This window comes from Camelus bactrianus, chromosome 12 (genome assembly GCF_048773025.1).
Source record: "Camelus bactrianus isolate YW-2024 breed Bactrian camel chromosome 12, ASM4877302v1, whole genome shotgun sequence".
In the NCBI taxonomy this organism is placed as follows: Eukaryota; Metazoa; Chordata; class Mammalia; order Artiodactyla; family Camelidae; genus Camelus; species Camelus bactrianus.
Genome location: NC_133550.1, coordinates 15099380 through 15114208, shown reverse-complemented (window position 1 = coordinate 15114208; position 14829 = coordinate 15099380). Strand labels below are relative to the sequence as shown.

At 45.4% G+C, this 14829-nt stretch overlaps 1 protein-coding gene across 2 annotated transcripts in view; it reads left to right on the top strand.

The window, feature by feature from the left end:
• The first annotated feature begins 2417 nt into the window (after window positions 1-2417).
• The window catches only part of ACVR1B (activin A receptor type 1B), a 32899-nt gene continuing 20487 nt past the window's right edge, over window positions 2418-14829 (top strand). For both annotated transcript variants that reach the window (XM_074374843.1, XM_074374844.1), the window contains exon 1: window positions 2418-2575. In XM_074374843.1, the coding sequence (XP_074230944.1) occupies window positions 2485-2575 (91 nt within the window). In that variant the 5' untranslated portion in view covers window positions 2418-2484. The remainder of the gene's footprint in view (window positions 2576-14829) is intronic.

Sequence of the window (14829 nt, the reverse complement as noted above, 5' to 3'; positions counted from 1 at the left end):
ATCAGCTCCATTTTACAGATGAAGGAATTGAGGTTTAGGGAGGCAAAATATCTTGCCCAAAGTCAAATGCTATCAAGTGAGCTAATGGAGCTGGCATTTGGTCGGTGGACCCAGTGTTCTGGTTCCCTGGGCTGCACCTTCAGGTTCGTGACTGCCCTTGCAATCTAGGAGTAAAGCAACCACAGGTCTCCTCCGAGACTCCTGGTCTTGTGGTCACAGCAGCAGCACTTAGCAAGGTATAGGGAAGGACAGACACTCCCCCTCAGCCTCAGTGATGTGCTCTTGAATGGTCAGTTTTTCTTTCCAATGGAAAGGGTTGATGAATGTACTGTATTGAATAACGCTCTCCCCCGAGTAGTTATATCCACTTGGACTCTGTGAATGTGATCTTGTTTGGAACTAGGATCTTTGCAGATGTAATCAAGCTAAAATGACTTGAACTCGTACTGGATTAGGGTGGGCCCTAAGCCAATGATTGATGTCTTTATAAGAAGAGAGAAATTTGGATACAGAGGGAAGATGGCCACCTGAAGACGGAGGCAGAGACTGAAGTTATGCTTCCACAAGCCAAGAAACATCAAGAATTCTGGGAACCAGCAGAAACCAGAAGAGACAAGGAAGGATTCTTCCCTAGAGCCGTCAGAGAGAGGATGGGGCTGCTAACACCTCAGTTTCAGATTTCTAGCCTTCAGAACGGTGAGAGAATAAATTTCTCTCCTTTAAAGCCACCCAGTTCATGGTACTTTGTTAAGGCAGCCCCAGGAAACCAACGCAGTAACCAGCACTGTGTCCACTGTGGCCAGGCACTCATAAGGGTGGATGGAGCAGAGTCTGGGAGGCCAGTTAGATGGAATGAGGGGGGATGCCCATTTTGGGAGAATAAGGCAGAGCAGTATAAAAATAAAGTGTCTCATTATCCAGCTACTAACAAATGTGTAGATAGTGCCTCTGCAAGACTTTGCCCATGTGTGTTTGTGTGTAAGTCGTGTCTGGAGAGTGTGTCTGCAGTCCAGCTTTTTTGCTGGATATGAGGAGGGACGTTCTTCAAGTTGGTGATAAATTTCTAAGGTGAGGATTCCATTTGAAAAGCTCTTCCCACTCCCACCTTTGGTCATCCTCTCTATCCCTAGATCTCAGGTGATGAAACTGTGCTTACAGAGGTTAACAAACTTGCCCAAGTTTTCATGCCAAACAGTAAGAAAAGGAGACTTCAGATCCAGAACTCTGGGTTCCAAACCCTAACCTTTTCATGATCTCAAGCTCTTTTTCAAGCTTTTGAAAGTGAACTTTTTTCAAAAAGATGTGGGTGATTCAGTTGACCTTTTATAAGCATCTTCCCCCTAAATTTGTAAGTACAACTTACTTATTGGTAAATATTTAGAAAATACTGAAATGTTTAAAGAAAAATTATTCTGGTGATAATTACTGATAATATTGAGGGTTTTTTTCCAGTCTTCTTCCTATACAGAGACATAGTATCAACAAAATTAGAGTAATACTGTAAGCAGTTCTGTATCTTGCTTTTTCATTTAACATTATCTCATGAACATTTTCTCACGTCGTTATTTTTACTAATATAATTTTTAATTACTAAATAACTCTCCATCATATGGATGGACCGTAATTTGTCTTCTGTCTTGCGTCCTTAAGTTTCCAGCTTTTTACAATAATAAACATGCAACAGTTATCATTTCTCATAAATGTTTGTCCTCATTTCTAACATTTCTTGACAGATAGGGGATAATACCGGGTCAGTGGGTATGAATATCTTAAGACATTTGATACACAATGCCAAATTGTTTACCAAGAGGGTTCTACCTATCAGCAGAATGGGAGTGCCTCACACCGCACCCTCACCAAGACTGAGTACTGGCGTTAAAAAGCCCTGGTATGTTCCGAAAAGGGTCATCCCATGATTCGATCGCACAGGTGGCTGTGCGTCCACGCGGATCACGGGGCCACACGGGGCTGGGAGACCAGTTAGGAGGCGGCTGCTACGATCCCGATGAGACGTGACGGGGGGCCTGAGGCTAAGCAGTAGAGATGAAGGGAACGGGAACACGCACGGGACTCGTAGAACATTCGATGCGGGGAGTGAGGGTCGGTGCCGATAAGATCAGGCTGCGCTGCAGGGGGTGCAGGACAGGGCGGAGGCCGTGCGTCCGGTCCGGCCACCTCCGCGCGGCCCTCGGCACCCACCCGTGAGATTGGCGGAGGCGCGAACCCCTCCCACTCCTTTAACAGGGACACTCCCCTTTAAGGCGGGCGCCCGCGCGCACCCGGCCCCGCCCTTCGGGGGCGCGCGCGGCGGCCGCGGCGCCGGCTCCGCCGGGAGCGCACGTGCCGGCGCCGGGCGGAGTAGAGGGAGGCGGGAGCGGGGCGGCGGGAGGAGGGGAGGCGCCGGGGGCGCGCGCGCGCGCTGGGCGCTGCTGGGCTGCGGCGGCGGCGGCGGCGGCGGCGGCGGCGGTGGTGGTGGTGGTTACTATGGCGGAGTCGGCCGGAGCCTCCTCCTTCTTCCCCCTTGTTGTCCTCCTGCTCGCGGGCAGCAGCGGGTCCGGGCCCCGAGGGATCCAGGGTGAGTCCCGGGGGCGGGGGCCAGGATGGAGAGGGCCGGGTGAGGGCGAGGCCTCGCGCCGCGGCCCCTGGCTACAGCGCGCCCCCTCCCCACGCGCACAATATGGCCGGGCGGGGGGCCCGGGGGAGTCGCGGTGGCCCCCAGTCGGCTTCTCCCGACCCCGGAGGCGCGGCCGCCCAGCTGGGACCGAGCTCACGGCGGGCCCCTGGGGACGCGAGCCCTGTTCCAGGCGGAACTGGATTCGGGGAGCTCTCAGGGGTCGCGCTCCCAGCACCCCCATGTTCCATAGAGGAGAGTGCGGGCTTCCTTCTCCAAGATTTGGAGATCCACGTTTCTGTCTCTTAGCATGTTAAGGGGCGGGGGTCTTCATTCTCTCCCTCCAGATGCTCCTGGGGGGCGCCTTTTCTCCCGCCAAGATTGTGGGGCTCGGGCGATGGGGTCTTTGCCGCTCCGAGGTATCCTGATGTTGAGAGTCCTTGAGCACCTCAGATGAAAGGGGGAGTCTCAAACCTTTCCTTCAGATCTTGCACTTGGGGTGCCTCTTTCCCTCCCTCTCCTTCCTCCCTAATATTCTGGGAAAGCGAGTCACGTTTCCCCTCGCGCAGTGCCTAGAGTTCAGTGAGGCCAAACCCCCCACCTCGAATACACATGCCCCGCCGAAGCTCTGTGGAGGAAGTGAGACGAACAGGCCCCTAAACCCTTTTGGAGCTTGGCTTTGGAACCTCTCTAACCCTAGGAAACCCAGTTCCAGAACGGTTAATCTGCATCTAGGTGTATTTGCTTTCCACCTCGCCTCTCCTACCCCGCCCCAGGGGGCCCATTCAGTTCACCACTTAGTAGATGCCTTTCAGGTGACATCCTCCAACCTGTCTCCAACCCCCAAGATTATTTACAGACCCCACCAGTGGACCGGCTCCGGCCCTTGGTCAGGATCTATTTATCTTCCCACACAATCCCTCTTCCCAGCCCTTCCCCCCACACACTCCCCCACCCTCACACACCCCTTACCTTCCAACCCCCACAGCCTTCTGCTCCCTGATACCACCCCCACCCTTCCTGCTACAGAGGTGGTACCTTTCAGTGGGACACTCAGCTAGGTGTGTTGTTTATGAGGCTTTGGGGGCTGAGGACAGCAGATGAAATCCTATAATATTTAATTTAAGGGAGTCGTCTAAAATGTGTGTTGGCATTGGGGTAGCAGATGAAGGTTATATTTGGCAGTTATATTGAAGTAATTATTGACCCACAGATGGATCTGGGAGAGACGATCAGGATTGTATTCACTCCCTATGTACAAAGCCTGCTGCTTTGACTTCTCAGCAGCCCCTAACCTTCCAGCAGTGGGAGATCAAGTGTGTGTTCTGTGGCTCTCTTCTCTGCACTAAAAATAATGGTTCTCAGGTGGGTTCAGTCTTCTTTAATAAACCAGACAATCAGCAGAAGACATCATCCCACTTTGGAGTCTCAAAAACAAGTTCATTATGTCCATCCAGCCTTGATATTTGTTCCCAGTGGTGCAGCCTGTGCGATGGGGTCTTTGTTCACTGGCTAATGCTTCTGTTAAGCACCTCATGTCTGTCCCTGGGTCTCACTGCTCTGTGCATAGGTAATATGCTGGGGGCAAGGGGGTCTGATAGACATGGTCAGGTGTATGAACACAGCCTGACATTGGTGGTAAGTTAATGGTTTTTGTGAATAGTGTTTGCTAGGCCTTATGGGCCATGTTTTTGGAATGTGTAACATGATGTTATTTCTCTAGTAGGATAGTAGATAAGGAGGCAGCCTCTGGGTTTGTCATTTTACATGTGTATGAATAAATCTTCAAATTCCTTCCATAGGAATTTTTATCCTGTCCCTAGTATATCTAAGATTTTTAACAGCCCTTTCCCTGTTGGTTTAGTATAGTGTCTGGTGGGATTTTTCTTGTTGTGAGCCCAGTTAAGAACATTTAATTGATAATCCAGCTGGTTCTGAATGGGACAGAGTTCATTTTTTTAACCTTCTGAAAATGGGTGTTGGGGTGAGGATGGGTGGGCTTCCTAGGGAGTTGGTTTCTTTTTTTGGTGAATGGGAAATTAGGTTGTGTATCCAGCGAACAGTCTCGGAGGCCTTTAAACTTGGCCAGACACTACAGTTTTTTCCGGGACACATCTAGTTGCCAATAGTGCATGCTACAGAGACCACTGTTGCAAAAGGCTTAAAGTAAAACGTCAGTTCTGGGAAAATAGAGGCTGTGGGAGAACAAGAAGTTGATTGCTGTCCTCCCCTGCACTTCCTCTATTGCGCTCCCCTAGGTGGGCTGGAGGAGTGGCAGAGCCAAGCAGCCCTGATGCCTGGTCTTTGGTCAGGACATGAGGGCAGCAGGGGAGAGGTACTTTGTTAAATAGTGAGCTAACAGCGGCTTAGTAAAAGTCCAGTGATAAGGAGAGTGAGTTCCAGGTTATAAACAGCATCCATTTAATAGGTATACCATGTTTTAAGGCCTACCTTTGGAATTTTCTCTCTAGTATTTAAAAATGTAACATTGGATTCTTAGCAGGAGAACATGACATTCATTTCTTAAGACAAAAGTAACAAGAGAGACATTTGAGGTTCTGATAGGAATATTTTGAATTTCTGTGAATAGACTAAAAATTTAATTTCAGGCCAAGTCTTGTAATTTTGTTGAATGGACATGGATTTGAAGTACAGTGAAAGTGAACTCTTGTAGAGAAGAAGAGTCTCTGATTAGTTTTGTTAAGAGCTCCTGGAACAGATGTGATGAAAACAATAAACTGGCTACTCCGGTTAAAGGTTAGAGACAGATGAAGGGAGGAGGCTGGTTTGCAGCCCCAGAACTTTGCTCCCTTACAGGTTGTCCTTGGATAAGGCACTTAACCTTTCTGTGACTGCCTCAGTTTTGCCTCTGTAAAGTAAGGAAATAGTCCGTGTCGCTCTTATTGGGCCATTTGTGAGACTGACTTACTGATAACCAGTTGGCTGGGAGGTATTTTTAGACACAGTTTCTGACTTCAGTGAACAGGCAGTGTTGGGCTACTTTTTATCTTATGGGGCAGAATAACTCTTGGGATTGATAGAAGCACCACACATCACAGTGTGGTTAATTTCTTCTTTTTTGTGCATTTTTGTGGACCGGGTTCAGATTTCCTCGAGTTAATTTCTGTCTCTTGACAGGCCCTGACACCATAGCTCAGGCAGCCTACCTGTGCTAATCAGAGACAGTCTGGAGGGAGCGACCTGCTTTAGGCTTTATTGGTTTGGCAATGTTTTAATTCTTACGCAACTCTGGGTATGTTTATGGCACTATGTAAATGTTACATAAGAACATGGAGGCTGAGAGGTGGCCGGAATGGCGCCTGTGAACACAGGAGGGTTAGACCGAGGACTTCATCCGAAAGGACCTTGGGAGTCTGCAGTCAGTGCAGGAAGAGGCCCCACTTCATTTTCCTCTGAAAACCTGTTTAGATGATCCTGTCTTTCAGGTGGACTGCTGTGTTATAAATAGGTTTGTTCTGCACCGGTGAGCTAATTGTAACCTTGCTACCAAAATATGAATCAGTAAACGAGGAGACGATGAGGCATGCTGCTGCTTCCAGCATGTCCTGTTGAAGCTGCTTGTTGCATTGGGGAACATGAGTTGAATTGCGTCGCATTCTGTTCTCATAATAACTCAGGAGTACAGAGTGTTGAGGTGGAATGGAATTCTCAGTTCATGGTGCTTGAGATCTTTATTTTTGAGGGTTGGATTAGAATACTGAAGTGGCTGTTTTGTTTTTATTTTGAAATCCTTATTGCTTATTGTTCGATTTTTGCTCAGAGCAGCTGTGAACATTAATTCTGGGATTCCCGCCTCTTTGTCTTGAGTTCTTGTGTTACTTGTCTGTTACACTAGGAGTTGATGTAAGAGGGTCTTATCTCATTTTCCTCTCTGTATTCATAAGAAGAAAATCCTGGAGTCCTCTTGCTCCTCAGTCCCCCTGATGCTGCAAGTGCTGTAGGCATCCGGAGCCCATCAGTTCCGCCTGGACCGGGAGGGAGTGCTGAAACCTTTGAAGGGATCGGCTCCTCAAAGCCGGCAGTCCCTGCAGCCTCAGCTACCTTGCGGTCACTCTGCAGGCACAGCCTCGTGGCCAGGTTCGAGTCCTGCTCTTGGCTTTTGCTCTCCTCAGCCTCTCTCTCTCACACGTGGTATAGCCTGCGCCTAGGCCTCTGAGGCACCGGCTCTGCTCTTGTCTGTTTGCTGGCCCCTCCATCATGGGTGAACGCTCTTCCAGAGCGGAGCTGTCTTCCTTCCTGTGTGGACCTGCTCTCTAGGTTTCAGAGACAGTGCCGCCTCAGGTGTTCTTTTTGGTTTTCTTCTCTTTCCACTTAGTCTGAAGCCTGCAGTTGTCTTGCTAAATGTTTTGAATTTAACATCATGAAAGTAACTGCCTGTCCCTTTAATGTCTCACTCGTCCCTAATATTTGCGCAATTACATATAGGAGGTTTCTTTATTCATGCGATTGGGTGTGTGCCTGGAATGATTCTTGGCACGGGGAGGTAACAGGGAACAAGATGGACAAAAATCCCCAACTCATGGAACTTACGATTGCAGTGGCTCAGACTGGAAATAGATAAGTAAACACAGTTATCAGTCATGAGTGCTCTGAAGGAAATAAAATGGGATGGTGTGCTGGAGTGCACTGGGAGCTGCCACTTCACATCTCTGTCAGCTTCATTGTTTTATCTGTAATATGGGGCTAATATGGTCAGGTCTCAGTATTTGTGGTAATTATGTTCTGTGAGGCCCACTCGAAGACTGAGTTAGCAAATACTGTACCATTGCTTCTGGGAGAGACACAGGGTTTGGTTCCTGAGAGCTGCTGGTCACATTTTCATCAGCTGATCAGTACATAATCTTGTTTTGTCTGTGTTTCTACTTAAAGACACCTTATTTAATATATATTGTTGATTCCTTAACATTGAACTTAGGACCAACAGCACATGCCTGAGCGAAGCTTATTCAATATATGTATTTTCCCTGCAAGGCACGTTACTGTGTTCTTGAGCTTACAACACTAGACAGCGTTTCAGCACTACTCTTGGGGGCCATTTTAAACAGTGAAATCACCAACAAAAAAACACAAAAAGATGAAAAGCATAGTACTGAATATACCATGAGAAGGACTCATATTTACAGCCTGGGAGCTCAAACAAGAAGGCAGAGCATTGCCTTGTTCAGCGGGGATCGTGTGCAGTGGGTGGCTCAGATTTTTCACTACTCTGCACATGTCTGCAAGTGACCATGAAAGCACTGAGAGTATTGATTTGGGGGTTACAAATAAATTTTAGCAAGTAGGAAGATTCACAAATATGAATCCATGAATAATGAGGATCAACTATCTTGTTAAAGCTGTGCAAATGATTGTGGCAGAGAGAAAATTGTATCATGTGGAATTCCAAGGACTCCTAATTGGTTTCACTGAACCAGAATTTTAATGTATACAGTTAGACGTCCCGTTTCCAGCCTGTAGTAGACTAAACGTATATGTATATTGAGTACTGCTATGGTGATTTAAAGGTTCCTCTCACACACGGCTGTTGAGCACATGCCATACGCCAGGCACTGTTGTAGTGTGGGGATACAGCAGTAAACAAGAGAGACAAGATGCTTGCCTTTATGAAGCTTGCCTTCTGGCAGGTGAAACAGTACAGAAATAAAATATAAGGTGATTCTGTCTACCACAGTCCTCCCCTCAAGATTCCTAACCTTTGGTATACACACATCTTTTCCCACTTACTCAGTCAAACATGAATCTAGGTAGTACAGTTGACCCTTGAGCAACATGGGTTTGAACTGCGTGGGTCCACTTATACTCATATTTTTTCATTAAATACCTACTACAGTACTATATGATCCAAAGCTGATTGAATCTGTGGACATGGAACCACAGCTACAGAGGGAACATTGTAGTTGTCTGCGGAGTTTTGACTCTGTGGCAGTTGGTGCCCCTGAGTTGTTCAGGGGTCAACAGTATGGTGAAGGGATTAAATCAGTTGACCTTTGGATAGGGAGGCTGATGTGGTGGACCTGGCCTAATCAAGCTAGCCCTTGAAAGCAGAGAGTTGTCTCAGCTGATTGCAGAAGAGGAAGGCAGAGATGCTGCAATGGGAAGAAAGTAAACATCCATGTGTGAGCTGCCTGTGGGAGCCACGTGGCCAGGAACTGCAGGCCAGCTGGGAGCTGAGAGGCCCTGGCCATCAGTGAGGAGGGAAGCAGGGGTCCCAGTCCTTCATGCACAAGACACTGGAGTTTGCCAACAACGAGCAAGCTCGAAAGAGATCCCAGCCCTAGAGGAGGAAGCAGCCCCGGCTAACATCAGTCATGCTGTGCCTGGACTTCTGACCTACAGAAACTGTGAAATAGTAAATAGGTGTTGTTTTAGAAAGTGTGTATATGTATGGTGTGTTTATGGTGAGTCAGATGGTGATGTGAGGAGAAGGAAAGCAGGAGAGAGGAATGAGAGAAATCCCTAGATAGGCTTGACGGTGCTGGAGGCCTGGTACCCAGCCATCCTGTGGATGGGCCTTGCCTGTGGAAGGCAGTCCTTTGACCACATGTGGCTTTCACCTTTTGCCTGTTACCTTTTCCTAGACATTTGTGAGTGAGTGGTGGAGAGAGGAGATTGTGGGTGCTTTGTAGATAAATTTTTTAGATGATAGTGACATTTTGAGTTGAGGAATCTGTGAATTGAAGTATATTTGTTTTAGTAAGTATTTATGTTGAACCCGCCTTGCCCTACATCTTCATGTATTGCCTTGGTGTGCATTTGTATGTTATGTTCTACACTTGTAATAGATAAGGTTGCATCAAATTCAACCAGGGCTCATTTCTAATATCCAGGAGCAAGCTGAACATTGAGAGGGATACTGAGGAAAGAATCTGTCCTTGCCAATGAGAAGTTTACTCACAAACTGACTACTTCTGCTTGTTGAAACAACCATAAAATTGCAGAGAACTCAGAGCTTTCCCATTCACTAGGATGACAGCAGTGATGAAAGCATCTGATTCACGGAATGTGTACTGTACTCAGGGATACACTGAGCACCTGTGCTACATCACTTACTCTACTTACAACTGTTCTCTGAGGCACTCTTATCCCCATTTTACAGAAGAGAAAACTGGGGCATAGAGAGGTTAAGCAGTGGGCCTGAAGCCTGCCTGACTCCAAAGCATGTGCTCTAAGTGCTGTACTGTGTACTGTGATAACGGTAACGGTCATTTTCTGACCAGTCTCTGACTCCAGTCTCTCACTTGTCCTCCGTCTTTCCACTGGATTCGACTTTGGAAAGTGCACTACTTTTATGTGACCTCCAAGATTGACTCCAGACCCCTTAGCCTGGCATCACAGTCCATCCACTCTGGCCTGGACTTCCTTCCTGGAACCTTGGCATTGTTGTTGCATCTGTCCGTTTACTGTGAACCTAACATGCCTTGTGCTTTTCTTGGTCTTGGCCTTCTCTTCTTAGCCAGATCCAGCATCCTTCAGTGTGGGACACCCTTTGTCCTCCTGCCATTCCCCCAGCCATTGGTTCCATCCTCTCTGCTTTTCTCTTTGGTTCATATCTGTAATGTAGAGGTTCATACTGGTTTATAGTTGTCTGCTCCTCCCACTCTCCCACCTTCTGCCCCCTAAAAATTGATGATAGGAACTGCCTTATTCTTCTTTGCATGTCCTATCACAGCCTTGCGTATTTTAAGCACTTAATAAGTTTAATTGAATTCATTCATTCCTCTCAGCAAAATCCTAGGTAAATAATTCCAATTCTGTCCTGCTGTGATTTTATTATCTCCCATATATACAGTTTTTATCCCAGTCTCTCAAAAATGCTACAAACCATTTGTGAGTTACTTGGAACATCATCATCTCAATTCCTAACTCACCTCTTCCATCTCTGTTTATTCCACTCTGTTTATTTTACCACCTACCCATTTTATTCCAGCCAGATGAACTTGGTCTCAACCTCATTATTTTTATTCTAAGTCCTGGCTGATTTTTTTTTTCCTTTCATTGTCCCAGTTGCCTGAAACAACCACTCCTATCCCTCTTCTCACTCAAAACTGGGATGTACACTGTCGCCTCTCCACACGTCCATAGTACAGTAAGTAGGTCAGGCAGCAAACACAAAATACCGCTGGTAAATACCCTTCCCTGCTCTAACGAGCCACGAGTGTGTCTGTTTAAATACAATGAAGCACGAAAACAGAATGGTTTTACATGTCAGTATAAACTGTCAGTACAGGAGAAACACCAAGTTACTGGTAGACCGTCTAGATATGACAGCTGAGTCTGTACACTTAGGTCCTGGGTCCTGGGAACACTAGACCTGCTCCATCGTAATGATGCCACTCCTTCCAGTTTTACCGTGACCTTCTGGGCCACAGGTGGGCCCTTTCTAGATGTTCGGGTGTTTACAGTCAGCCGTAAATTAAGTCGCAATGACAGGTCTTCTTAGCATAAACATCAAACGTCTCTTTTGAGTGAGAACAAAGCTTTCATTCTCTAGACCTGAGGCTTAAGGGTGAACTTGTCTAAACAGCTCTCTGGGGTTGGGTTTGTCTCCAAATAGAATGTCAGAAAGGCAGTTTGTAGAATAGATATAGTGTGGAGCTGCCTTTTCAGACACCTTTCTCTTATGCAAACCCCACTCCGAGACCTTTTCACAGATTGGAATTAAATACCAAGCTTATCAAATGTCTTATTGTTAATTCTGTGCGGTTTTTTTTCCCCTCCTCATACAAATAGCTTCCTTTATTAAGTCAGTTATATTTTTTTCGTAAGTACTTTTTACCAGTACATTTTGGGGTTTTTTAGGTTCCACCAACTACACATGTAAAATTTGACTTTATTATGGCTCTTGGGTACTTGAGAGGTTTTGTTTTGCTTTATTTTAGTGTATTTTTACAGTCTGATTTTGATGATTGTGAAAGGTGGAAATATAATTCAAGTCTTTTGTTGCCAATGGCGTCTGATTGCTTTACTTTAATGCAGCAGGGCTTTCTGCCTGGTGCAGTGTCAGTTCCCCGACCCCACCCCCACCTTCTCCCTTCCCCGAAGAAACAAACATTGCATCTACTTTGTGATAGCTTAGTGCCAGACACCTCCATTTTTAAACCCAATTCAGAATTTTCATAAACATTTTGGCAGTTGTCTAGATCAGTAGTTACTGAACGACTTTTTTTTTTCTTTTTTCTTTCTATCTTTTCAAAGCAGTAGAACCCTTTTAAAAATGAAAATGTAGAAAGGTACATAAAGCAGATAAGAGCAGAGCCACTCTGGCAGCCCCCTTCCCGCTCAGCTTATTAAGCTGAGATCTGTTGAATAAGATTTATTAAGCATGGTGCTATTTACCGGGAGTTGTGCTAGACACCAGTGAGAAGGTGAAGAAAAGAAAGACACTGGTTCCCTCCGTGAGGAGTTCAGAGGTTCCCAGGACATCTTGGAGAGCCGAGGGACTCAGGAAGAACGCTGTACCTCCTTTTTTTGGCATGCATACATTAGGTTTTTGGTGTTTCTGTTTTATAATTGAGATTATATTATAAATGCTGTTTTACCAAAATTTGCGGTATTTTTTAAATTGTGATAAAACACATATGACAGACAATTTACCATTTTTAACCATTTTAAAGTGTATAAATCAGTGTTAAGTACATAATGTTATGTAAACCATCGCCACTATCTAGTTCCAGAACTTTTTCTTTATCCTCAAGGTAACCCAGTAACCCAGTAAGCAAGTCTTTCCTACCCCAACTCATACCCCACTAGCCCCGACAACCACTGTTATGCTTTCTGGATATTTAGTATAAATGGGATCATACAGTATATGGCTTCTTTCAATTAACATATGTTTTCAGAGTTCATCCACACTGTGGCAGTAGTTTATTCTTTTTTATAGCTGAATAATACCCTATCGTATGAATATACCACATTTTTTAAAACTTAAAAAAAATATTTTTTTACAATTAAGAATTTATTTTAATTTTCATTTGGGGGGGAGGTAATTAGGTTTACTTATTTATTTTAATTCTTTTATTTTTTAATGAAAGTACTGGGAGTTGAACCCCGGACCTCATGCATGCTAAGCACACGCTCTGCCACTGAGCTGTACCCTCCCCCCATCACATTATGTTTATCCAGTCTTTGCTTGGTGGACATTTGGGTTGTTTCCACCTTTTGACTGTTGTGAACAGTGCTGTTATGAACATTCCTGTCCAAGTTTTTGTTTGAACACTTGTTTTCAATCTTTTGGACATATACCTCGGAGTAGAATTGCTGGGTTATATGGTAATTCAACGTTTAACTTTTCAAGGAACCATCAAACTTTGCCACGGTGGCTGCACCATTTTATGATCCTACTGGCAGCGTGTGAGGGTTCCAGTTTCCTCTGAGTTTCCACCAACACTTTTTTATGGCCTTCCTAGTGGGTGTAAAGTGGGATCTCATTGTGGTTTTAAGTTACATTTGAATTTGAAATTCATTTGCATTTGAGGTGATGTTGAACATCTTTTTATGTACTTGTTGGCCATTTGTGTATCTTTGGAGAACCATCTACTCAAGTCCTTTGCCCATTTTAAAATTATTTTTTATTATTGTTGAGTTTTAAGAGTTCTTTACATATTCTGGCTACAAGGCCATTATTAGATACAAGATTTGCGAATATTTTCTCCCATTCTGTAGGTTGTCTTTTCATTCTCTTAATTTTGTCCTTTGAGGCTCCAAGTTTTTGATTTTGATGAAGGCCAGTTCATCTGTTTTTCCTTTGCTGCTTGTGTTTTGGGTGTGGTATTTAGGAGACTTGCCAAATCCAAGGTCATGAAGATTTGTCCCTATTTTCATTTAAAAAGTTTTAGAATATAAGCTTAAGCTCTTATATTTAGGCCTTTGAGTCATTTTGAGTTAATTTTTGTACATGGTGTGAAGTAAGGGTCCAACTTCATTCTTTTGCAGGTGTATTTCCCATTGTCTGGCACTGTTTGTTGAAGACTAGTCTTCCTCCCAACCCAAATGTTCTAGACAGGCTCGTGGAAAATCAGTTGATGATAGATGTATGGATTTATTTCTGGACTTTCAATTCTATTCCATTGATTTATACGTCTGTACTTACGCCAGCGCCATACTGTTTTGATAACTGTAGCTTTGTAGTCTTGAAATCAGGAAGTGTGGGTCCTCTGACTTTATTGTCTTTCTCTCCCTTCTCCACCCCTGCACCAGGATCATCTTGGCTATTCAGGATCACAGAGTTGTGTAGAGTTGTGGTCTTTGTTCTATCCTAAAGCTGTAGGGAGTTTGGATAAGGTCCAAGGAAGAATAATTAAAATAACCATGTGTTGCAATAGGCTATTCTTATTAGTTTGGCCCATCTGATGTCATCTGAAAGGATGAGGGCTCAGAGGGACCTTCTGATCAGGTTGTAAAATCATGAAGAGCAAGGGTGGCACAGGCTGGTTTGGGCACCAAATCTTAGATCCTGTAGAACTAGAAGATTGCCCAGTGAAGTTTGGAAGAGGCAAGTTTAGTGTAACCTGAACACGACAGTCGATGTTCCACACTCATCCCAAATTAACGAAACTTCTTATCCCCTGGGAGGAATTAATATAAGCTAATAATCATAAATACTGTAGCTTTAAAACATCTGTGGACCTTAACCCCCCAGGACGTAGGGGGATGTTTTGCAGCATGTTTCCTACCTGTTGAGGTTCATGCCCCGACCCTGTGCTCTCCCATACCTTGTCCCTGATGATGTGAGCTGAGTGGCAGTGAGTCTAGCCCTGTTTGATGGTTCTTGGGAGTTTCCAGTGAGCAACAGCCTTGCAGAATGTCCTCCCAGAGTGTGCCGGTAGGCAGGAGAGAGGTGCCCCAACCCTGTGCCCGGCCCGTTGGAGGGGTCATCTTTGCTCAGACCCAGCCTGTTAGTGCCTCCCTAACACGCAGCTGGACAGAGCCCGCCCACTGCGGGACTTGTCAGCCTTCCTTTAGGCACAGCCTTGCTCTCAAATCAAATTTGCTTTGCCATCCTACCACAGACCACCTTCTAGTCATACTTTGGAAACATGTTCAAATCCTGTCAAAATGTCTTTGGTTCAGGTTTGACTAGCTTGTTCTTAGCAAAATGCTATGCTAGTGGGAATGTTATTCTCACCACTTTTCACCTTGCCTTTGTGTAGATGGGTTTTGTCCCTCTTCTGTGGTTGGCTTGTCTAGTAGTGTTATTC